This window comes from Elgaria multicarinata, chromosome 2 (assembly GCF_023053635.1).
Source record: "Elgaria multicarinata webbii isolate HBS135686 ecotype San Diego chromosome 2, rElgMul1.1.pri, whole genome shotgun sequence".
NCBI lineage: Eukaryota > Metazoa > Chordata > Lepidosauria > Squamata > Anguidae > Elgaria > Elgaria multicarinata.
Genome location: NC_086172.1, coordinates 146,522,271 through 146,548,241, shown reverse-complemented (window position 1 = coordinate 146,548,241; position 25,971 = coordinate 146,522,271). Strand labels below are relative to the sequence as shown.

The 25,971-nt window shown below is 39.6% G+C and overlaps 1 protein-coding gene across 4 annotated transcripts; it reads left to right on the top strand.

Moving 5' to 3' along the window:
• The first annotated feature begins 2,091 nt into the window (after nt 1-2,091).
• MLH3 (mutL homolog 3) lies at nt 2,092-25,489 on the top strand. 4 transcript variants are annotated; one of them, XM_063117879.1, is made up of 14 exons: nt 2,190-2,413; nt 4,147-4,188; nt 4,786-7,445; nt 8,340-8,438; nt 9,084-9,154; nt 10,864-10,968; nt 11,212-11,284; nt 14,209-14,286; nt 15,079-15,187; nt 16,302-16,461; nt 19,847-19,870; nt 20,798-20,876; nt 22,677-22,828; nt 25,136-25,489. In XM_063117879.1, exons 1-14 carry the CDS (start codon nt 2,208-2,210, stop codon nt 25,244-25,246), a joined length of 3,969 nt encoding a protein of 1,322 aa, XP_062973949.1. In that variant the 5' UTR covers nt 2,190-2,207; the 3' UTR covers nt 25,247-25,489. The 4 variants fall into 4 exon arrangements, with proteins under 4 accessions (XP_062973946.1, XP_062973950.1, XP_062973948.1 ...); XM_063117876.1 differs by lacking the exon at nt 2,190-2,413 and adding an exon at nt 2,092-2,163 and having other exon boundaries at nt 4,147-7,445; XM_063117880.1 differs by lacking the exons at nt 2,190-2,413; nt 8,340-8,438 and adding an exon at nt 2,092-2,163 and having other exon boundaries at nt 4,147-4,868.
• The last annotated feature ends 482 nt before the right edge of the window (nt 25,490-25,971 follow it).

Below are 25,971 nucleotides of genomic sequence, written 5' to 3'. Positions count from 1 at the left end.
CAGAGCTTTCTGTCGGCTGTCGCCACCCCTAGCTCCCCCAAGGTCAAGTCTGTCACTTCCAGAATATCATCCAACTATCTTGCCCTTGGTCAGCCCCTCTTCCTTTTGCTTTCCACTTTCCCTAGCATCAGCCTCTTCTCCGGAACCAGTTACCTGGGGAAGTAGTGGGCTCTCCCACACTAGAGGCATTCAAGAGGCAGCTGGACAACCATCTGTCAGGGATGCTTTAGGGTGGATTCCTGTATTGAGCGGGTTGTTGGACTCGATGGCCGTATAGGCCCTTTCCAACTCTACTATGAGTAGCAAACCTTTGTTAGAAAAGTCTAGTTGTGTTATTCTTTGCAGTACCAAGTAATATGGTACTTGGGAAGAAACTTCACTGACTTAAATAGTATTTTTTCAGAGTAATTTCCCTTACGTTCTTACTTGGTTAGTTGCAGTATGCTTTATTTTTTATGAATGGTGTAGGTCACCAATACAACCCTCATTAGTTACTTCCCATTCTACCATAATATGTATTTAGCCAATTCTATCTCAAATTCTGCTCCATTAAAATAAAGGCATTTAAATGGCAGAGCCTATCTATTTTACATAAAATGGTTTACCAATGCTTTGTTCATTTGCAATCTGTACTGCATTGTTAATCCTCAGATGTGGCTAGCAACATTAAAAAGGTTCTAACCTGTGGGGCATATGCACACTGCAAACCTGTTTTAAGCTGACTATTCAAGCCCTGATTTGGGTGCTAGCTGATGTATTCAGTACAAATAACTCCTTGATTAAAGAGCAGTGGAGGAAGCAAATGTTTTCTGGTAATTACCTTAGTGGTGGTATCTACACTTGTGGCATGTGTTAATCACAGAATCTATTCCAAGTGGGGTCAGATGCCATTCCACTTCTTTTCAGGTCGACTTATAACTCACTTTTCAGACATGTAATTGAGTCTGGTCTAACCATCTTACTTCTTTGGATGCTGCATAGAATAATAAAGCCAGCAGGAGCATCTAGAATCATAGAATAGTAGAGTTGGAAGGGGCCTATAAGACCATCTAGTCCAACATCTGTAATGTGAATGCTACATTAGAAACCAAACTGTTTTAATTTGCAGCACAACAGAAAACAACAAAAACAGTTCACAGTAACAGCAATTTACACTCATATCTTAGATACACATGTTAGTATAAGCAGTCCATATGTCTGAATAAGTATCCAAATGAGATTGATCACTATAGGATATACACCCAAATGTACAGAAAGTGGTTAAATTCTCAGACTGTTGGATAATAGCTAGTGGGTGTTTATCCTTCCAAGCTTCTTGTATAACTGTAGTCATAAGGGCTCTCAGGCTCCACTGTTGCTGTCCACTTGTTCATCTCCAATGCAACGGGAATATAATTTAAAAGCATAATGGACACCCACAAATGCCAGATTTTCCTTAAAATTAATACAAACTATAAATTCTGACCAAAAAGAAGCCACCACAGAACATGCCCATACCAGTGAGGCATTTTCCACATTACATTGCCAACATCTAGCAGAGCTAGCTAATTTCTTAACTCTGTATTGTCCAATATACCCCAAAATATCATTTTTTGTTGAATCGATGTCAATCTTTAATCCAGAGAAAGAGTACATATTGAAGCTAAAGCAGCTTTGCATTGAACAGGATATATTCTAATTATTTATTCCATTCAATCCTAACATTCTGAACATCCAGTTTTCTGCATTCCAATAAACATTTATAAAGAGCTACTATAGGTTGATTAAAATTAAATATATATGAGAGGCAGGGAAACAAAAAGTTCAAGCTGGATATTTTTATCTACCCTAATTGTAAACAAATGTATTTATGCTATTTGTTTCCTTGCTCAAATATTTCTTTTGCTATAATCCTACTTTGGGGAAATGCCTGAGTATTGCTGTACATCTTTTTGAGTATGTGGCAGCATAAAGACTCCAGCAGAAGATTGCCGTAGGTAAAAGAAAAAGGAAGCTGCTCCAAATAAGGAATAGAAGTGTGTGAGACAGAGGATTTCGTTAATACTACAAGTCCCAGAGTTCATTGCAATATAAGTACGGTGGGCACTGCAGTCCCTAGAGTTACACCTCTGTGGTGATAGAACAGGCCATCTTTCTTCCTCGGCGCTACCGTGAAGTACTCAGGTGACTGATACGGTAGTTAATAGCACTAGCTGAGGGGGCGGGAGATGCTGGTCAGTTTGGATACCGTTGAGGTGAATTCTCCCGCTCTCTGTTTGGGGAAGGCAGAGCAAGGACGGAGAGCGCGGAAGAGAAACGGGGGCTGCTGTGACTACGCCTGGGATGAAAGGAAGGAGGAGACAGAGACCGTCCTTGCCTGTGCTGCAGAAGCAGTTGTTAGGAAAACTGGGCTTTTGACGGCATCCCTGGGCAGGTCAACTTCCTCCTGTTTTGTTATGGTGAAGGCTGCGCTACGGGCCTTTCTCTTCCCCTGTTGTCAACATCCGCTTCGAAGCCAAATAGGTCTCTCTCCAGACCTATTTGCTTTGAGAGGCAGAGGGATGGGGATTCCCCCATCTTCCCTTACCATCTAGAATCGCTTCATACTCTAGGGAGGAAGGGGTCCCAGGTGTATTTTCTTTTCGTAATTTATATAAAACCTTGTTTCTTTTATGTATGACCAACCCTTTCTTCAAAGTCACCCAGTGGACATGGGGGCGGGGGGGGGGGAAGGACAGTTACCCTATTTTATCCTCTCAATTATCCTGTGTGGTAGGTTTGGCTGACAGTGAGTGACTTGGCCTGATGTGACCCAATAGGTGTCAACACAGAGTTATAAGCATGAGCTCAGATTGGCCTAGTTCAGCCTGTGCTTAAACTATTACACCTCATTTGCTTTGTATGTAGTCTGTGGCCATAGCTAGACCTAAGGTTTATCCCTGGATTGTCCAGGAGTCAAACCTGTTCATCTAGGTGACACACAGGGGATCCAGTGCTCAGGCAGGGGTGAACCCTGGATGATCCCAGGATAAACCTTAGGTCTAGCTGTGGCCTAAGTTCTCAGCAAAGGGGATGGTTTTGATCAGCTAAAGCAGGAGTTATATCTCCAGATGTTTAAGACTTCAACTTTCAGAAGTCCCTGCCAGCATGGCCAGTAGTCAGTAATGCTGGGTTTTGAAGTCCAAAACATCTGGGGATCTACTTTCTGAGCTAAGGAACTGAGTTTGGCTATTTGATCTGTACTTTTCTTTTCGACTTGTTAAAAATGTTATGCGTGGCCCTATGGTTTGAAGTGCAGGCAATCTAGCTAACTGCATTCAACTAGAGTCAAAACAAAAGAAAAATGTATATGTGTGCACATCCACACACATGCACAAAAGGTAATATAACTAGACTGAATGAAAAGTATAGAGTAGTAATAAGCAGAAAGTATGTTGGCAATATAATATAGGTTGTATACAGCATATACCATCCATGTGCTAACTTCATGTTTGCTATGGAGATTCTGTATTGGTGTCCTACAATTGTACCAGTGTTAGGTTGAGGAGAACATCCTGAATACATCTGAGGTGCTTCTAGATGGAGGACTCTTAGTGCTAACACTCAAAAGCCATTGTGCAGCTATTTCTGTATTTTTTTCTTAACTGGTTTGGGTTTTTTTTTCTTTTAAGGAAAAAAAATACAGAACTAATGGTGGAAAACATAGGAGGGCTACAAATTGAAGACATCATTGTCTGAATCTTCCATAACATTTTGTGAGGCCATGTAATTGTACAATGAAAGCTTCATCTGGTAGCCCCCCAGCATGTGTGTGTGTGCCTATGTTCAGTTTTAGGCTAGTATTGACACCTCTAAATTGATTACTTTTGGCAACCCAGATGCTTTAATTTATCAACAACCAGTTATTTGTCACAGTCTACGTTTGGCATCAGTAGCACTGGATTTTGTGTGTATGTGAATGTTCATAAGCCTTAGATAAAAATACAGAACTGATTATTCTGCAGTTGTTGTGCTTTTCTAAAATTGGAACAGGGTTTTGTTGACTAAGAAAACAGAAATGGCCACGGGAAAACACTAGGGAAAATGTTAAGGATATGAGAACTCTGGCCTAAAACCCCTATGAACTTAAATTAAGCTTAGAATTTTTTTCTGTTTGTTTTCAAACAGGAAATTCAGAGAAAGAGAAAGTGGCAATGCATATCCAGTCTTGTGAGTTTTTCATCCTCCTGCTCTTGCGATGATCAAATGCTTGGCTGAAGAAGTACAAGGCAGTTTACGTTCTGGAGTGGCTATCAACTCACTGAGCCAGTGTGCTGAAGAGCTAGTCCTTAACAGCATAGATGCTAATGCAACATGTGTAGCTATTAGAGTGGATTTGGAAACTTTTAAGGTCCAGGTGGTGGATAATGGCTGTGGGATGGAAAGAGAAGAGCTCAACAAAGTGGGGAATAAGTACTTTACCAGTAAATGCTGCACACTGGAAGACCTAGAAAATTTAAAGTTTTATGGTTTCCGTGGAGAGGCTTTGGCAAGCATTGCCAACATGGCCAGCATACTGGAAATATCATCCAAGACAAATAAGATAGCAAAAACCTTCTTGAAACTATTTCACAATGGAAAAGGACTGGAAGTCTCTGAAACAGAATTGAATAGACCAAGTGTTGGAACAACAGTGACAGTGTACAACTTATTCCACCAGTTACCTGTGAGGAGAAAGTGCATGGATTCTATACTGGAATTTGAAAGAGTGAGGCATAAAGTAGAGGCTCTTTCGCTTATTCATCCCTCTGTTTCCTTTTCTTTAAGGAATGATGCTTCCTGTTCAATGGTACTTCAGCTATCCAAGACAAAAGATGTGTGTTCCCGGTTTGCTCAGATTTATGGTCTAGGTAAATCACAGAAATTACGAGAAATAAATTATATGTCTGGAAGATTTGAAATAAGTGGTTTTATCAGTTCTGAAGGGCATTACAATAAGAACATTCAATTTTTATATGTGAATAATAGACTAGTATTAAGAACAAGATTGCATAAACTCATTGATTTTTTACTAAGAAAACAAAGTGTTATATGTAAGACAAAAAGCGGAGCATTGACTTCAAGTCTCGCTCGTCATCGCTCAGGCCCAGAGCTCTATGGAGTCTTTATTATCAATGTGAAGTGTCAACATGATGAATATGACGTGTGTTTGGAACCTGCAAAAACTCTAATAGAGTTTCGCAGCTGGGATGCTGTCTTAACTTGCATTGAGGAAGGAGTAAAAGCATTTTTAAAGCGAGAACATCTATTTATTGAGCTGTGTGGTGAAGACATTAAAGAATTTAATGAAAGCAATGGCTTTTGTTTGGGTGACACCACTGTTTTACAGCCTTCTCTCCCCGGGGAGAAGGGTATAGAGGAGAGTTTTAAGAGTGCTTGTGATAATATTGTGGATTCTTATGAAATGTTTAATCTACAATCAAAGTCTGTCAGAAGGAAAATAACTCTTGCAAAGAAGGGATCCAATGACATAGGACCTATTAACAATGTCAAAGGAATAGATGTTCACCCAGATTTAACTGGTTCTGAACCTGTTCATGAACTGCGACATAATGAAATGGAGCCACACAAAAATGGCACTGCTTCTGATTTTCCAAAATTGAGTAATTTGCATGAAGAGTCAAAAATGTCTGTTAATCTACAGATTCAAGTCTTGAGTTCCAAGTGTCCAGAAGAACTTGTTGGGCAGGATAGGTCAGTTGTTTTAGAAATAGACAGGCACGCTGGTACATCACTTTGTAATGATATAGGTGCAAGTAGTTGTCAAGATAGAATGCTTCAGGAAAAAAGTCCTGATACTGCCACTATAGGAAACATTGAAACTATGGGAAATGCTAATAGGTTTAAATGTCAACTTCCTTTAGGGTGTGGTTTGATGGAAAAATCTAAGGCAATGAAAGAGGGAAGAGAACCTTACATAGGGTCACAAACCACTCAAGAAGTGGTAATGGAACATGAACCATTGAAGTTGTGTTCCACTGGCCTCATAACACACTTGATGCAAAATGAGCCACCACATAAAAGAACAGAAATGAAGAATTCACTAAACAGACAACCTAAACTGGGTCCAGTAAGTGCCAAGAACTTATTTGAAGAAAAACAGGGGGGTTCAGAGCAGACTTCAAATATTCAAGAATGTTTGAGGATAACCAACAGAAGAATATGCACAGCAAATACAAATGAATGCACGCAGAAGGGAAATTTGCCAGGTCAAAAGAATGACGTAACTTCAGTTCTTACAGATGGTAGAGTGGACTTTGTGACATCACATATCAAAGATTTTTTTCCTGTTGCTCCTTCAGGTTCTGTTCATCTAGACAATGCAATCAAGAATAGGCAGATGACTGAACTTCCACTTAGGTCTGCAACTTGTGACATAACTAAATTAAGCTTGCAACCAAAGCTGGGATCATTGGATAGATTCAAGAGACATTATGGTAGCATAAAGAATACAACACCAATAACTGATGTGGAAAAGAGGAATGAGGTTGAAGTGCCAGTCTATGTCAGGTCTCTTACTGATGAGAATACGGATCTTCAAAACTCTAGTATTTGTGAAGTTTCAACTAAGAAGCATATTGTTTCTAATAATAGTGGCTGTGATTGCCTTCTTCCTTTAGAAAAGTCTCAACACTTCACAGAAGAAAGTCTATTAAGCAAAAACATTTTTCAAGTAAGTCCTCTGACGCTGACAGATTACTCTCAAATCAGAAGGAAATCTCTTTCTGGTACTAAATTCACGGGAACACTTGCCTCTAAAGTGTCTAGAATGAAGGAAAGCTTTAAAAAAGTTTTAAATACAGAATCTACAGAGCAGCCTTTAGAACAACCCCAAGCATGCTCAAGCCAAAAAGATGAAATCAGATGGGATTTCTCACCCCAAAACGAGTCTTTGCAAAGTGCTTGCCACATAACTCAACTTTCCCCAAGAGAAGTAGGGACAGAGAATCACTGTTTTGCCTCTGTCTCTGATAAGCGAGGTAATTCCATGGTAATCCCTAGCACAAGAGTAGGGGATCTGGAAGATACTGCCAACCATTGTTTCATTGACACTGATGGAGAGTATATAGCCTCTCAAAACAGAAGTTTAGTTTTGTTGAATAAAGATGTGGATTCTGAAGGCCTTTGTGAAGATACAGCCATTATGGATGGATCTACAAGGCAAGCCATAAAAGGCTATGAATTCCACAGTGTGAACTTGTCCAGGAACATGGAAGATGCCACAGATGATTCAAGTATAATTCAAACTGAGGAATCACAATCTCATTCTCCTAAGTGGTTTCACCACTTTGATGCATCATTGGGAAGGATGGTATACATCAACAAAATGACTGGACTGAGCACATACAGTGCTCCTCCCGGTGAGGAACCTCAAGCTGTATGTACTAAAGATATAAGCACTCTGTCTGTAAATGTCATGGAGAATGGTAAGTACACAGTGTGTAACTTTGAGTTTCATCAATCATATAGGATTGTTGTGAGGATGAATCAGAGTTAAATCTTTCATCCATAAAAATTTAGTGTTCATAGAAATGGTCTCCACAATTCATATGCAGGTAGAAAATGTAAATAAATCTGCAGAGTTCAAGTGAATTTGGGTATCCAACAAGCTTGTTAAAGTCATTTTCTAGTACTTTTGAATAGCCTTCTCTTGTTTCAAGAATTCTTTAAAACAGTCATCTTGGAACGATGTGACATCCCAGATTATTAGCATGGCTCCAGAAGACATCCAAAATATCTTCAAAGTTGGAAATATAGCTAATGGATGTTCTGTTTACAGAAGATATGTTTAGATGAAGCCACATGGAGGAAACATAGTAACTTTCAGTTATCAGGACTTTTTGGAGTAATTGCATTCTGGCTTGAATGATGAGGAGCTATTGTAATCAGAAGGCCTTATTGTACTTTCCAATATTAAACTTCTGCTGCTAGGAGGAAAGTGTCTCTGGCTCATCTCCTCTGGCTTCTCTCCCTTCCTGGAACGTTGTTGCTCCCCTTCAGGTGTTTTTAGCTCCGGCTATTGGCCGGTATAGAAATGTAATAAATAAATAAATAAATTTTGCTCCACCCCACTCCAAAGGGGCTCCCCCACAGTTTAAAAACTACTGTTCTACTGTATCTATATAGTTAATGTGCAAGTCTCTTTGCTGATAACTCTTTGGTACTTTTATGTAACATTGCCTTTATCTTTATTTCTCCATTTTAAGGTACTGAACAAGTTGTAACTCTGTTCTGTTATGTTACGGTACTAAGTGCTCTTTTAATCCAGACTCCTTTTTGTAAAAACATCTACAGTAGTAATTCTTTTGTTGAGTATTTAGGATTTCAATGCAGATGTCATCCATTTAGAAGTGAGTTTATTGTGCCCTTCCTTCCAAGACCTCAGAAAGAGAGGAGTTTGGCAAGCCAGGATTTTAGAGGTAGGCCCAGTTTGCCAGGACACAGAGTACTATGTTAAATAATAACAAACCAAAGAATTCTGCCAGCTGTCCAACAGGAACTTGGAGTGATTCAAGGTCTCTTAACAATGGGACTTGTATGAATCACTTGATGTGTGGAATCGGAAATAATTCTTTTAGGGTAAAAATTAATTACAGTGTGACAGTGTCATTTCAACTATGAAGTGCCCATTTTTGTGTAAACAACATGGTTTGTAGAGGAATTACTTAATCCCCCTTCTGGTTATCCCTGTTCAATGGCAACAGATTTAATTTTTTAGATCTTTATCAACCGAGGAAGGTTGAATCATTGTTCTGGTATGTGTTTTTCTAATGGGAATAGAATGGGCAGCTAACTTCAAGCCCTCTTTAACATTTTGAGGCACACTAGAGAAAGATCCAGAGTTTGTTTTAACAACCCATCTCCAAAACCACAGAGCTGCTTAAGTACAGACTTGGGAAAGAGATGGGGAATCTAATTAAACAGTTCCTTGTTTCCTTCTGTACAAGTACTGCAATAAATATGATCATGCTGCATTTCGTTAAGTTTGTTTTAATGGAGAGGAAACATGTCAAATATGAAACAGCCCCTCATAGTTTCAAGACTGTAGGTGTGTTCTCTTCTAGATACTCAAGGAGACTCTCTCCAGTCCTTGTTTTCAGAGTGGGATAATCCTGTGTTTGCTCACTGTCCACAGGTGGGTGGCATTACATAGCCAATATTTGTTGGGAATTGTTTCAGTTTTATGTTACCTTGTGATTTTTCAACGGAGATAGGAACAAATTTTTTTTTAGAAACTTATTGTATTGTATATATATTCAGAGACCTGCCCCCAGTGGCTCTTTTTACTGATTGACTCTACAAATCCTTTTTCTGTTGTATTCTGCAATTTAGAAGTTGGTGGTGGTTTTGCTCATACTTTCCCAAAAGTTTATCCTGTTTAATTTGGAAACTAGAATGCTTTTATAGGCCCCACTTACATTATCAAAACAACAATCGTGACTGAGGATAGAACACTGTCCCTAAAATGGTTTGTAGGGCAGTTTTCAATTCTCACTGGAAATTGCATAGTATGATAATTACATAGCCATGGGATTATTTCATAGGACTAAGTGGACTCTTTACTGATAAGGAAACAACAATGTCACCCATTGTAGTTACTGTCCATATAAATTCCTTTACTCATGTGGGGCCGGGCTATTTTTATTGTAAACATATAACATATTTATTTGCATTTGAGTCCAAGTGAGTTCCAAGGATCCTATATCCAAGTAAATGCAAGAAAGTTCCAGTGTTTCTAAGTATAATATATGCCCATTAAGATGTACATGCATATTTGGCCATGTAGTCAAGCCAAAATAGCAAACATTGTGCTGTTGTCTTTTTAAAAACAACCATGGGGATAAAACCTTAGTACATCAGGAATAGCTTCCTTCACTCAAAACAGTTTAGCTTTCTCTGAGTGATGTGCATGAACATAAGAAGAATTATAGAATCATAGAATAGTAGAGTTGGAAGGGGCCTATAAGGCCATCGAGTCCAACCCCCTGCTCAATGCAGGAATCTACCTTAAAGCATCCCTGACAGATGGCTGTCCAGCTGCTTCTTGAAGGCCTCTAGTGTGGGAGAGCCCACAACCTCCCTAGGTCATTGGTTCCATTGTTGTACTGCTCTTACAGTCAGGAAGTTTTTCCTGATGTCCAGCTGGAATCTGGCTTCCTGTAACTTGAGCCTGTTATTCCGTGTCCTGCACTCTGGGATGATCGAGAAGAGATCCTGGCCCTCCTCTGTGTGACAACCTTTCAAGTATTTGAAGAGTGCTATCATGTTGGATCAGACAAAGGTCCATCTAGTCCAGCATTCTGTTCACACAGTGGCCAACCAGCTTCTGACACGAAACCCACAAGCAGGGCATGAGTGCAACAGCACCCTCCTGCCCATATTCCTTAACTGGGGTACATAGGCATATTGCCTCTGATATTGGAGGTAGCACATAGCCATCAAGATTAGCAGCCATTGACAGCAGCCTTATCCTAAATGCTATCAGCATGCATGTATGCAGGGTGGCAGCATCTTACAATTTAGTAGACTATAGTTTTACTAGTTCTTTCTATATTGATATTAGAGTGGGTCATCAGTTTTTTTCTTGAATAGTAGTGAGACAGATTCAAATGTTCCTCTTGCGCATGTGGATGCTGCACTACTGATGTAACAACTGTATTCAGCTTCCCACACCGAGGTTGGCCAGATTGCATGGGAAATATGCATGCAATTGATATTTGAATTGGCCTTTAAGCTCTATTCTGAACATATTTTATTTCAAAATTATCAACATGCTTTTGTGATCTGACATGTCTTATTCCGGAGGGTAGCCTAAGAATTCTTTTGTGATTATTTGTTTTATAGGTTGCTGTTGATGTGAGCAGTAGGCAAGCTGATAGTCTTGCTGTGAAAATCCATAACATTGTGTATCCTTACCAGTTCACCAAGAAGATGATTGATTCAATGCAGGTAAACTTGCTGGCATTCACATAAATGGTAGTATTGCAGCTATCACTTGAAAAAGAACATCTATTTCTGTTGGGCTGAATAGTTAATAGCTTTTGTTAGTGGATAATGTTTTCTTGAGGGATGTAAACAAGTTTGTTGGGTCATCTCGTGAAATCTTAAGTATTTTTGTGGAATGATTAAACAGTTAATACAGAATTATGTGGATTTTAAAAAATAAAATGTCATCATCTGAATGTGTTTCAGGTCCTTAATCAAGTGGATAATAAATTTATTGCTTGTTTAATCAACACTAGGGCAGATGAGAATGAAGAGACAGGTAAAAATACTATTTCCTCTTACATATAGGGGTTTTAACATTTTGCAAAACCTGGCTAGAATACCATAACTATTGCGATGTTGATGGTCCATCTAACCTAGTATTCTTCTTGTTTCTCAGCCAGTTTAGGCCATGCCAATTGTGAGCATATGCTAACATGCACAATATTTAATTGTGATGTGCTTCTGCAGATGTATTTTATTTTGCATTTGCAAGTAATATGCCAAAAGCCAAATCTTGTGTGTGATGGCACATGCATATAAACCGCTCACCATAGTTTGAAGCTGCTGGGAGGGAAATAAACAATGTTGCCAGACACTGAAAGGATTATGTGAATAGGCTGGCAGAAAAAAATAGGAGTACTTAACTCATCAGTACCTAGAATCAGTAATGGGCTGGATGAAGGCCAGTAAATTGAAGCTGAATCCTGGCAAGAGGGAAGCCCTGTGGGTGAGTAGTTCCCAAGTCTGGGAGATAGACTCATTGCCTGTTTTGGATAGGGTTGTACTCCCCTTGAAAGATCAGGTTCATAGTCTTGAGGTACTCCTAGATCCATCACTGTTGCTGGAGGCCCAAGTGGCCGTAGTGGCTCAGAGTGCCTTTTACCAGCTTCGGATGGCTTGTCAGCTATATCCCCTCCTGGACAGGGATAGCTTCGCCATGGTGGTACAGGCATTAGTAACCTCAAGACTAGATTACTGCAATGCACTCTACGTGGAGCTGCTCTTAAGGCTGCTCCAAAAGCTGGAGCTAGTGAAGAATGCAGCAGTTTGGCCCTTTTTAGGATGTAACTCCTTTGCTGAGGGAATTGTACTGGCTGCTTGTTCACAACCAGGCCAGGTTTAAGACAAACTGAAGCTGAATCCAGACAAGATGGAGGTGCTTGCTTTCAAAGGCCCTAATCTGGGTTTGGAGGTGTGTCAACCAGTTCTGGATGGGGTTATACCCCCCCCAAAAGACTGCGTTCACAGGTTGGGGGTGCTTCTGGATCCATCGCTCCAAATGATAGCTCAGATATATGCAATGGCCAGGAGTGCCAACTATCAGCTTCAGCTGATATGCCAGCTGCACCCCTTCCTAGAGTTGGAAGACCTAAAGATGGTAGTGCACACACTGGTAACTGAGGCTCAACTTCTGCAATGTGCTTTACATAGGGCTACCTTTGTGCCTAGTCTGGAAACTTCAACTAGTTCAAAATATGGCAGTCAGATTGGTCACTGGTATATCTAGGGGTGACCATATTACACCAACTCTAAAATCACTTCACTGGCTGCCAATTAGTTTCCAGGCAAAATATGAAATGTTGCTTATTACCTTTGAAGCCCTACATGGTTTGGGTCCAGGTTACCTGTGGGATTGCCTTCTCCCATACAATCTGCCCCGCACACTTAGTTTCCTCTGGGAAGAATTTACTACAGTCAGCCAAAACTAAGCTCACAACTGTTACCCAGAGGACCTTCTCTTCTGCCACTCGCAGACTGTGGAATGGCCTGCCGGGAGAGATTCGTCAACTTAACAGTCTTTTCGAATTCAAGAAGGCTATAAAGACTGATCTCTTCAAGTAGGCCTACCCAGTTGAATTTTGAGATATTTGACTGTTATTTTAATATTGTATTAGTTTTATATGTTTTAATAAGTTTTATGTATTTTATGGTATTTGTATTTAATGTTGTTCCCCACCTCGATTCAGAGGGATAGGCGGGTAAGAAATATTATTATTATTATTATTATTATTATTATTATTATTATTATTATTATTATTATTATTATTATTCTAGTACTAGTGTACAAAGCCCTAAACAACTTGGGACCAGGATACCTGAGAGAGCACCTTATAAACTGAGCTCATCAGATGGCATGCCTGTAGTGGTTTCACATGGACCTATGGTCCAATTGGAGTTCACCAGGAGAAGAGCCTTTAGTGTGGTGGCACCCTTCTTATGGAATTCCCTGCCATTGGAGGTCAGGCAGGTGCCAACATTGTGTTGCTTCCAGCGTCTCCTAAAAACTTTTCCAGGAAGCATTCCTTAAATGCCTAGCCACAGTCTTTATTGGTATTTTGTTTTTAATTAATTTAAATATAGTGTTTTGTTTTATTTTTAACTTTGTGCTATTGTAGCTTTTATGTTCACTACTCCAGAATCTGTACAGGTATGGAGCAGTATACAAATGTTGTAAATAAATAAATAAAACTGAGTTAAGATATTTAAACTTTAGAAATGTGACACAGACATTTCAAAATTAATTAAATAAAATTATATTAATACAAAATTATTAAAACCAAACATAATGCTACCCTACATATGAACATATGTGAAATATGAAGCTACTTTATATTGAGTGAGAACATTTATCCATCTAACTCAGAATTGTCTGCTCGGACTGGCAGTGGCTCTGCAGGGACTCAGTCCGAGGACTTTCCCAGACCTACCTGGAAATGCTAGGGTCCGCACCTGGAACCTTCTGCATGCAAAGTATATGCTCTACAACTGAGCTAGAGCCCCTCTGGTATTTAGAGGTATTGATGCTGTGTGTGGTAATTGGGACAACTCTGCACAAAATGCATTTGATGGAACGGCATCAAGTCAAATTATGAGAATCATTGCTCAGTTGATAATGTCGGCTCTTGTGTTTCAACCCTGAGTAGGTTTGTCCCCTAAAATCAAATGACTTGCCTGTAGGCCAGGTGTAACAGTTTGTCTTCCGCTGTTCAGTTGAAGAGGGGCATTGTAATGTAGTGGTTGATGTATTGGACTGGGAGACCTTGGGTTCAACTCTTCACTCAGTAAAAAAACTCTCTGAGTAGCCTCAGCCAAATTGCTACCTCTCATTCTAGCCTCCTTCACAAGGCAAAGATAAAATATATATCAAAATTGTAGCATATGCTAAGATTATGATAAGATGATCATCTCCTTTTATTACAGTTTTAGATGGAAACCTTCTTGTGTTGGTGGATCAGCATGCAGCCCATGAGCGTGTCCGCCTTGAGCAACTTATCACAGGTAGAGAGCCAGGTGGTCAAAGAAAGTGGATTTATTGCTGGTAAATTACTCTGGGAGATATACAAATTGTATCAAATTTTTGTGAGGTTTAGGTAAATTTAATAGTAGAGAATGAAAATATGGCATTGGTTTGATTATATGATTGCTCAATGAGGACTAGCATCCTTAGTAATAGCACAGACTATGTGGGTTTCTTCTGGATTTCTTTTCATCTCATATTTAGAATGTGAATTGTTTACACTGTCTCTAGCAAAGGATGTGGCTTTTTCAAGCCTTAGGAGATTCTGGCCACAACTCTGTAAAACACAGCAGTAGTCCATTGTGCCTATAACAGTTCATTGACCTTCTCATCAACATGAGCTATGAATTTCTTACAAGAGTCCAAGAGAAACTTTTCTGGTTGTAGCCTGGCAGCGAAAATTGCTCAAGAATGTGAAAAGCTCTCTACAGCTGTGAGAAGGGTTTGTTGAAGGGTTTAAATGGAATCCCTATACTTGTAACAGTTTGCTGTGTTATTTCATGGCATGGTCATTTGTTATTAGAAAATGTTATAATAGTTGTTGCCTGTTAGGATGGCTGTGGTTGATACTGGCTGGGAATCCTAATGTGTCATTAACAAGCCTGGTGCCATATACAAAATATTTCTGGCTTAATATTTTTGTCTCTCATCAGCTGCTAGAGAAAAGAATGACACTTCTATCTGATTCCAAACCCTAGAGCTGTAGGGCCAGACAGTAAGGAAAGTTGCTGTATGTAAATTAAAGATCAATGCATTTGTTGTTCTGCCATTAGATTCCTATGAAAGGCAGCCTGAAGCATTGGTCAAGAAAAAACTATTGGCCTCCACTGTGTGTCCCCCATTGGAGATTGAGATAACAGAGGATCAGAGGAGACTCTTATGGTTGGTACCCAACTGTCAAATATATTGGCTTTGTCTTCAGAGAACAAGGATGCTTCCAGACGAGGCTTTTATTGTACAATCACCCTGCTTTATTAATGAAATGTTACACCATCCATATGGAAGTACCCCAAGCACCTATTCTCTGAGTCGTTCCTATTCTATAGTGGGCAAATTATGCTGGTCAAGTTACATGAGTTGCAGCATGAAAAAGAGAGACTAGGTGTAATCCTATCTGCATTTATCAATAGGACTTACTTCTGAGTAGATGTGCATAAGATTGCATTGCCAGGCTGCAATTCAATATCAACTTTCTTGGAAGTAAACCCCATTGAACAAAATGGGAGTTATTTCTGAATAGTCATGTATTGGGTTGCACTGTAAGAGGGCAAGAGCAATAATATTTGCCAAGGAACTGGATATGTTAGCCTGCAGAAAATAAGATGTCTGGGGGAAAAGGGTCAGATTTCTTATGTTTTAAAACAGGGGTACATCCCAGCACTGCCCTTACACTCTGAAAAAAAGTTATTTTTTTTTAATTGAAACAGATAGTGTCTGGAGCACTACAGAGCATTCACAAAATCAAATCAATCTTGTTGGAAGCTAGATTTGACTCTTTTAGGGCTCCATAGTGCTTTGGCTGCCATTTTTTTGGTTGTTGAATTGACCAGTGAGCAATACTTTTTAATACAGGGATGGGAAACCTCTGGCCCATAGGCCAGATATGTCCTGCTGGTGTTACCCATACAGCCCCCAAGCTTCTTCCCCAAGATCTGTCCCCTGTCCCAGCAGGGAAAAATCTCTTCTTTCTGATGAGCATGTAATTGGAGATAAGAGCTTTCCCTTGCTGTGCATTGAGAAAGGAAGCATCTATTGCTATGCAGCAGGGGAAAGCTCTTACCTCTAGTCAGCTGCTGATCAGAGATAAGTGATTTCCCCTGCAGTGGAGAGGGGGTTGGGCCTGGAGAGGAAGTTAATGAGTGATTCTGTCCTTTACTGTACCCCATTTATTTTTGAGAAAGTAATTGCAGCTAGGGAATTTGAACTCAGGGGAAAAGGGGAATGTTTGAGACTGATCCTCTATTTCAGAGTTTTCTGCTTAAATTTTAACTTCCAGGTGCTGCCACAAAAGCCTGGAGGACTTAGGCCTTGAATTATTATTTCCAAAGGACAATCCCTCTCAGATTCTTGTTGGGAAAGTGCCATTGTGTTTTGTGGAGAGAGAGGCCAATGAATTGCGTCGTGGAAGGCAGACAGTGACTAAGAGCATTGTGGAGGTGAGATGTGGATGCATTATGTCTGCCCTAAATGTTGAATAGCAAGTAGCTTGGAGGACATGTCTGCATTAGAATTGCATTTGCTCCCTGACCAGCATTTCACCATCAAACCAGAAGTCAGAGAAATCCTGTAAAGAGAAGATAACACACAGTGTGGAAAAACTCTGTGTGTACCGCATGCTTTTCATCTTATTTACTTTAAAGAAAGGTTAGGGACTGGCACAGGCCTAGCCCAGGACCTGCGTGACCTGTGGAGATCAGATGCCCTCATTTAGCATACCTGATCCCTTAAAAAAAGCCCTGCACAGATGCACATTCAGTCATTTTAACCTCAGGATTGCTTCTTGAACTAGAAATTGAATTAACGTGAATTTTATAAAGTTCTCACTAAGAAGCACTTTCTAGAACTGCATTGGGAGTTTTATTTGTTAAGAGAGGTATGCCTGCTATACTAAGCTTAATATTTTGAGAAATGTCAGTTGATACTTGTTTTATTATTTCTAAATATCTAGCAAAGAAGTGGACAACCACCTGTCTAACTTAGTTTGTATGTATCTTGGCACATTTGCCATCTTGTTTAACCTGGAAAAAGGGTGCATTCAATTTTAACATTGGTCATAATTGTGGTTTTATGTAAAATGCATGGAGACTACACTTGTAAGTTAATCAAATATAATTATGTAGGTAGCTATTTTCCCAAACCAAGAAACTGTGGAAGCAGCAGAAACTACATGTGATGCTTGCTTATAGGCTGTAAGGTGAGAATGCAACCTCAGTTGACTGACTTTTAAGTTTGTAGTGGTTTATATTTGCATTTAGCCATAGGCCGTCACAATTAAGTTGCCATAAAACAGAACAAAAGAAAAGTGTTAAGCAAGTCACGTATTCACAAAGCAGCTACATAATTTATTTGCAGCCATAGTGAATATGGCGACTATGTAACTAACAAAAGGCTCATCTTAACACAAAAGTTACACTGTAATAACCTAAGGTAACATACTGAGGCATTAGGAGATGATACATATTAAATTAATTTCTCCTTTGTTTCTACATGCAAAGGACAACACAGCATGTAATGTGTGAGGTCCTCAATTTGGCTACAATCATAAACACAAAATCATTTGGAACATAGTACACTCTGATAAATCCACTCCAAATAGACAGAGGTTTCAGTAAAAGCTGTTGATCTTAACAAATCAGGGTGAGAAACAGGAATCATTCATAACTCCCCTATCTTTGCCTGCATCCTGATTAAAGACTCAGGCCGTAGCTAGACCTAAGGTTTATCCCAGGATTGTCCTGGGGTCAAACCTGTTCAACTAAGTGCCACGCAGGGCAACCAGTGCTCAGGCAGGGACGAACCCGGGATGATCCTGGGATAAACCTTAGGTCTAGCTACGGCCTCAGTTCCTCATAAGAATGTAAGAAGAGCCATACTGGATCAGACCAAGGTTCCATCTAAGTCCAGCATTCGGTTCACACAGTGGCCATCCAAATGTCAGCCAGGAACCCACAAGCAGGACACAAGTGCAACAGCACCCTTCTGCCCATGTTCCCCAGCAACTGGTGCACACAGGCTTACTGCACCTCAGGACAGTGTAACACCTATGAGAAAGCAAAGTCTCCATAGACTGGCTACATTTCCTTGCCAGCTCTTGGCAATGCTGTGCCTATCATCCAAACCTCAATTGTTCAATCCAGTACCGTTTGGCAAGATGGGCATCGTACATTCCTTTCAAGCTTAGCCAGTATCTAAAACATACTGGCGGCAATGGATGGCAATCTTAATTCTGTCCTAAGAAGGGGGGCTGGCATGTCAGGAGGAAGTTCAAGAATGTTTCTCATGAACATATTTTGGAGAATCTCCAAAAATTACTTTGGCTCCTTCACCCCATATTTCAGCCCTACGCAACATGTGGGTTATGAGTTTAGCTGTAAAAACGTTAAGAACAGATTTAAATAATTGGCCACAACTAGAATAGAGGAACATTTGCAGAGGTAATGGTTTTACTACTTGTCAGTTTAATGGCAGCTAAATAACTTTTTAAAAACATACACACACATAAGGTTTGTATCAAAATTCAGCTCTAGATATTTAAAATAGCCAACCTGTTCCACAAAATCCAACCTGTCCAGGGCCCATTTGAAGTTCTGATGCCTTCTCCCAAACTCCATGATTTTAGATTTAGAATAATTAATTAGTTTTTCCTCTCTACATATAGACCCCAAACTAGCCAACATTCTCCTAAGACTTATTCTATTAATATTCTATTAATATTAAATGGTTCTGTCAGGGCTCAATACAAACCAAACCTTGCTTGCATCATGACGCAGGAACTGGATAAATAAATAGTTGTAGCCAATTTGTGTCATAACCAATCCCTATCCAGGAAATCAAAAGCAGATGCAAAATCTTTAAAGGCTGTAAACACCCATCTATTTGGATCTTTGGTGTACTTTGAAATAATAAGATTTAAGCCTGACAAATTGTACTCTTGCCTTTCCTAAAGCTAGAAGGCTATTCATGTATAATGGAATTATCATTTTCCAAGCTTGTAACTTTTGCAATAGATCCGAAGTATGTACCTTGAAAGCCACATCAAGCAGACTAATAAGCCTATAATCCTTTGGTCTGAAGAATCTCCTCTTAAAAAAGAAATAGGGACTATTGTTTTCCACCCAAAGGAAAGGTTCCAGATGTATGTATAGAAGTAAACCACTGGCTAAAATTGGAGCCCACTAATCAACATCCAAAATGAAAACGTCCAGGGGGATCATATCCTCTCTAGTTGTTTTGCTCCTCCGGAGAGAAGAAATCAAACAATTTCTGTTCAGGTAAGTCATACAAGGAGTTCAAAATCTTAGATGGCTGAACATCCAAATCCCCACTGAAGATATCACTAAAATGAAAAATCCATATTCTTGGAGTAATTGAGAGTGCATAAGTCAGATTCCTACCAGAATCCTCTTTACTTAATAGGATCCAAAATTTACATTCACTCCCCCCAAGAATGGATTGCCCAAGTTCCTCCATTTTTTCTATTTGGAAAGGTTCTATTTTTCTTTCTAAGCAAATTCTTACATTCCCTCCAAAACTGTGTTAAAGTGAGAGTGGCTTCATACATTTGCCTATTTCTATGTTCTCATGCAAGCTTATCTCTCCCCCCCCCCCCCCAGGTTTATAATCCTGGTCAAACCAGGTTTGCGCAGTTACTGTAGGTAGTCAAAAAAGGTCTCGAGATATTTAACCTATCCTAATGAATATTCAACATTCCCTGCTTATTCTCCAAGGCTTGGGATCTAATCTTTTCAAGTCTATCATCACCTAATAAGATCTTAATATCTGAAGCAATTTGACTGACTTGTATCTTTTCCCACTTTTTAGGAGTTCATTCGAGAACAAGTTGAGGTATGACATTTTGTGTTGTGTGTGTTAAGAGCTATGATTTGCAGATGATTCACATGTTACCCCTCTGCATGTTTTAGAAACTAGAGATTTGAGCCGAGTCCTCATCAGCGGATAGAACAGGCAGAGGAGAATGGAGAGGACTTCAGAACTGTCCAGTACATTGCTTACTCTGGCCACCGGTAGTCCATGGGAACACAAGAAAGTACCTTATATTAAGTCAGACTGTTAATCCATCTAGCCCAGTATTGTCAACTCTGACTGGCAGTGGCTTTCCAGGGTTTTAGGCAGGATTCTTTCCCAGACCCCCTACCTGGAGATGCTGAGGACTAAACCTGGGGCCTTCTTCATGCAAAGCATGTGCTCTAGCACTGAGGTACGGCCCCTCCCCTCATTCAAGATGCTAAAAGATCAGAGCCTCAGAAAGAGGGAAGCTCCCAAAATGACTGAAGAACAATTCCTAGAAGGGAGTAAAGATATATCAGTCAGTCAATAAAACCTTATGCATTTTGAGCAACTACTGGCATTTCATGGTGTTTGTATGACTGTGTATATAATCTGTTGTTTCAAGACTACAGAGTCAAAATCATGCTATGCTCCACATGGCTTGTTGTTTTCTTGTGTAGGATTCTAAAACAGGTAGAAAGGGATTTAAATCTGCATGTTCCCTCATTAGAAGGGTAAGATGAGTGTTGGTCTATAAGAGCTAATTCACATCTTATCCTTCTAATGTGAATAACAAGTGAGAGCTCCCCCAGCATTTACTGAGGGAGAAATCCAGAGAAATGCATCAAATGCAGCTGACTGCTAGTGCTGTGGATGACTCCAGTTCAGTTGTTCTAATACTATAGTTCCTCACTTTCTCTAACTGCTGTGACTTTTCATTCTTAACCTTCTTTAGAAAGTCAAATATTATCCTTCTGCTTTCAGCTGTTGCAGACAACAGGAGGGGCACAAGGAACGTTGCCATTAACAATTCTGAAGGTGCTGGCTTCTCAGGCTTGCCATGGTAAGGAAAGTATTTCTTTGTGAAACTTCATTATTTCACAGCAAACTTTCTAGCACTTCGAGGCGACAGGAGTAATTTCATTAAAAGCAGAGCAGCAGGGATCCATCATACCTCTTGTTGGAAAGCATGGGATATAATTCACTGCTTTTTAAAAAATGCTTTGGGTATGTGGCTCTTGGAATACTTTCTGAAGATAATCACTACCTTTACATCTGCTTGTGAGTGCCCAAATGTATCTGGTCAACCATTACTTGAAAGACAATGCTGGATTAGATTGGCCTGACTGATCTAGCAAGGCAGTTATTACGTTCTGCAATTAAGGAGCACCGCTGATTCCGTGTTGGGTGGAGGAAGGGAGTTGAGCACTTCAGCATTCGCTTGAAACCAAGTGATACAAGTGGCAGAAAGTGGTTCTATAAGTTGTCTTTTTGTTGGACCATGAGTAGACTTCCTAGATCTTCCAAGAAACTAAGGGCTCATCTACACCAAGCAGGATATTCCTCTATGAAAGCAGTATATAAAAGGCAGGATCTACACTACTACTTTATAGCGGTATTGAAGTGCACTGACAACTGTTGGGGCCCATTGAGACACATACCATATACCGCTTTCATACCATTTTCATAGTGTTATATAAGCTTGGTGTAGATGTGTCGTGGACCCCAACAGTTGTCAGTGCACTTCAGTAACGCTATAAAGCAGTAGTGTAGATCCTGCAGTGCGCTTCAGTACCGCTATAAAGCAGTAGTGTAGATCCTGCAGTGCGCTTCAGTACCGCTATAAAGCAGTAGTGTGGCTCCTGCCTGTTATATACCTCTCATACTGCTTTCATAGCGGAATACTCTGCTTGGCGTAGATGAGCCCTAAGAGTGCTTCCAGACTGAGGGTTCCTAGCCCTGCAAATTAGAAGACACTGTGCTGCTCTTCCATCTTTGTCTCCTTAACAGATTTGCTGTGATGGGGGTGGGGTGGGGGGGTGGACAGAAGAAGGTGTGGGAAAACAAGTCGAAAACGGCAACATCTGGACAACACCCCCCCCCCCAAGTTCCATGAATGAGGCAGGACAATAGCACCACAAAAGCCTCATTCGGAAGTGCCCAATGGTTGCTTTCAAAAAGACAAATTACACAGCTAGCACCTCTTTTCCTGCCCTTCTTGAGAAGTTTCTTCCCACAGCCAAAGAACAAATATAGCCTTTTGGTTTACCTCCACTTAGATAAATGTAACATCTTACGTTTAGGTACAAAAAATAAAGTAGTATAGGATGGGGGAGACCTGGTTTGGTAGCAATACATGTGAAAAGGACCTAGGTGTCTTACTGGGTTACAAGCTGAATATGAGCCAGCAGAGTGATGCAGCACCCAAGAAAGCTAATACAATCTTAAAACTGCCTTAACAGAAACAGTGTTCAGATCATGGGAAATAATAGCTCAATTCTATTCTGCGTTGGACAGCCCTCATTTGAAGTACCATATCTAGTTTTTCTTTCTCACTGGCTCCGTCTCTCTGTCTCTCTCTCTGTAGGCATTTGGCCTTTCAAATTGCTATTTTTAATCTCCCTGGCATGTGAGTTTATTTTTTAAAGGTAATTTTTTAACTTGCAGTTCTATCTCCATTACGTGTTATTTGAACATTTCATTTTCAGATGTACAAGAAGTTGTGTGCTGTTGGTTGCCCTAGTAAAACAGAGATGAACACAATGATTTCTGTTATTGAGGTCTCTCCTTTTATGCAACTTCAATGCCAGGAAGAAACTGCTCCTATTGTAGAGTTACAACTTCCACACTTTTCTCTTTTCAGGTGCTATTAAGTTCAATGACAGCTTGACTTTGGAGGAGAGTTGCCATCTTATGGAGTCTTTGTCCTGTTGTCAGTTACCCTTCCAATGTGCTCACGGGAGACCCTCCATGTTGCCTCTTGCAGATGTCGATCACTTGCAGCAAGAAAGTCAGGTATGCTGTACAGCAGATAATACTCCACAGGATATGTTGACTGAGTGTGTCTGTTCTACACAGATTTCATATTAACTGACAACAGGACCTAGGTAGAACACCCTACTTCAGTTCTCTTCTAGTTCAAAGGCAACATGCTCCACATGTTGCCCGGGGCTTAATGTTAACGAAGGGGTTTTGCTGTTCTTTTCAACTGCATCCCGAAATGGTCTCATGTACTGAGGGACCGTCTTATCTTATTTTTCACAGTATAGAAATAAGTTAATTGTGCAGAAGACTCAAAATGACACTCATGAGAGTAGTATGGTCCAAACTATTGGGAGTTGGACCTGGGAATAATTAATTAAAATGTTAACTCAGCAATGGACCAGTGAGTCCATTGCTGAGTTAACCTTTATTTAAAAAGCTAGATTAAATTGCTAATACCCATGTTGTCGCCTGATAACATCTGCTTCACTAGTGGAAGAAATAGCAAACTGAGTATTCTAGGGAAGCTCATCATATATATATATATATATAATTCAAAGTCGGGAGTTGATTGCTTTCCTGTTGACTAATTCTCATGAAACACACTTCATTGGAAAACTCTTGACTTGCTGTTTCCACAAATAACAATGGTTTTCATTATAATTTAAACTCAGGATTTTATTTATGTCCATAAAGTTGGCTTTTTGGTGTGTGTGTTTTTTTAAGAATTAGGCTATCTTCCATAACAATGTACTATAAAGTTTATTAAAATATATAAAAATGTCAAGTATAATTAAACAAACACAATTAATTGCAAATTGGAGCAAAATGAAATATGAACACAAAAAAGTCTCTGTATACCTTTACAAACACAGGTACAGGCTGAAGTACAATGATATGCCAGTAACATACAGCGTGTAAACAAAACATGAAGGGATTAAGAGACACCTACAGTTAAAATTAACCCACTCAAAGTTTGGTTAACACCAAGAACATTGTATTTGAGGATGTTTTCTAAAGATAAGAGATGTAACACTTTGAATGATTTTATTTTCCTCTGCGAACTGTGTTTGAGGGGAACCAACTGCTTGTTATTTTTAATATATACATCCATCTTTCTTCCAAAAGGACACAAGTAGGGCCTCAACGAATTTGTCATAGATGAAAGGAATTATGCTTAAGAGTGTTTGAATATTCATCCTCAATTTTATTATGGTCACCAACCAGACTTTACACATACAAAAGAGTAGGGCAAAATTACATACAAATTTGAGAAATATGCAGCAAAATCAATACTGGAGAGAGACCTTATTCTTATAGCATTCAAAAAGAATTTTGCAAAAGCCTCAATTGTGTCTCTGTGGCCCTGAAGCAACAAAGAAGTGCATTAATTTCTAATCTGGTGTCAAGCAACAATTTCTCTCTAATCTCTATATAAAAAGAGCAACAGAGTAGAACGTATATTGCACTTCAGTTGTTAAACTGCCACAGTTTGCCATGAATAAAATGGGACTATAGTGAAATAACATGCAGTTGTTTTGAATGCAAAACCAGCCAAAAAACATAAAGCAATTGGAAAAATAATGAGCATCCCTGGAGCACTTGCTATTCCTTCTACTAGTGAAGCAGATGTAGTTCAGACAGCAATGTGGGTTTTATCCTTTATTAAAAGAGTCACACAGTTTGTAATATTCCAACACAGGTAATTTGAATAGAGAGCAAATAAAGTATTTTAAAAAATCACATTTGGGGTCTCACTGAGAATCAGGTCAATTGTTGTAGATTAGTTAACTAGCATGCATTCCAATTCCTATGTAAACTTTAGGCTTTTTCAAAATAATATTTTTCTTTTGTGAGTGCTTTCTGAGTAATTTCTGTGAACAAAAGCATGATAAATTGGATTTGTAAGGATGGACTTTTGAACAGGACCAGACAAGAATCTTTGTGAGTACTCTGGATGAGGAAAGCATGAGCCTTTCAATTCCCTTGTCATTTTTCGCATTCTGATTGTCAACTCCTCCTATAACGGACCTGTGTAAAAGCATTAGGCACATAGATGGTGCTGAGTCAAGAATTAGCAGTAAGTGCTAGCTAACAAGAAGGAGGATACCAGTATTTATGCTTTGTTGGGACAGCCCTACGTTTGTCACTTGAGAAGACACGCACTTTCCGTAACATATGACAAACAGTTTTGATTTATTGTGCCCAAAAAGCAAATTAATAAATTTGAGGATGCCTTAATTTGAATGTCAGTTTATACAGGACATTTATAGTCAAGTGGACTAGATTATTTTCTTAATGTATTTATTGCCATGTTATTAATTATCTCTTTTTCTCTAGCCTAAACCTAATCTGGCTAAACTACGGAGAATGGCTAAAGCCTGGCAACTCTTTGGGAAAGAAAAGGAACCCTGCGGTGAAAGTGTGAGGCCTATTTCAGAAACTCAGTGAATGCTGCTGCCAAGCACTTCCAGCTGTTCCTACTCTGGAACACAAATCGCTCTGAAAGCACAGCCAGAGAGACGAGCCATCACCTGTAATACTTCAAAGTATCTTTCATAGGAGCCAAAAACATAATGCCTGTCCTAGGGAATGCTGAATGATTTACCTTACAATAGAACTGTGTAAAGTGGTTTGGAAAGGCTGTCCCTATTTTTTTAAAAATACACCTTTACTTCATATTACTAATAGAAACTGGACTAAGCCGTAGCTACAGGTAAAGTGACTTCACATCAGTGCAGTACTTGTCAAATTATTGGAGTGCCTGTCCTAGCATTTTTATATTAGTTCTTTAGCACCAGCTACATTTAAAAGCTGGTTTCTATTAGGGAAATTTCAATGCAAGCTGGAGCTTCCAATTGCATTACTATAAAAACCCCAAAGACATTCCATCTGAATGCTTATTGTAGTATTTTGGTGCCATCTTGCACCATGAGTTACCTTAATTTGCTTGAATGCATAAAGTATCCTCAAACCATGCTTGAAACAAAAAAAGAAGCAGGGCCCTCTCTCACGATATTAGTAAAGAAACTATTGTGCCTGAGCCACTAACTTCTAGGTTTCACCACCACAACCACTCCCTGCTTCAAGGAGCAAAGTAGAAGAATAAGAGCTAAATTCATTATAGGTGAATTTGTCTTAACGGACTACAAGCAATTATTTCCTGTTCAGATCAT

Excerpts from the sequence above, each read along its gene's own strand:
- MLH3 (XM_063117876.1), top strand. The coding sequence starts at position 4,217 with ATGATCAAATGCTTGGCTGAAGAAGTACAAGGCAGTTTACGTTCTGGA. Across the intron at positions 15,188-16,301 it reads GATCAGAGGAGACTCTTATG|GTGCTGCCACAAAAGCCTGG; the intron begins GTTGGTACCCAA and ends TTTAACTTCCAG. Across the intron at positions 20,877-22,676 it reads GGCTTCTCAGGCTTGCCATG|GTGCTATTAAGTTCAATGAC; the intron begins GTAAGGAAAGTA and ends TTCTCTTTTCAG.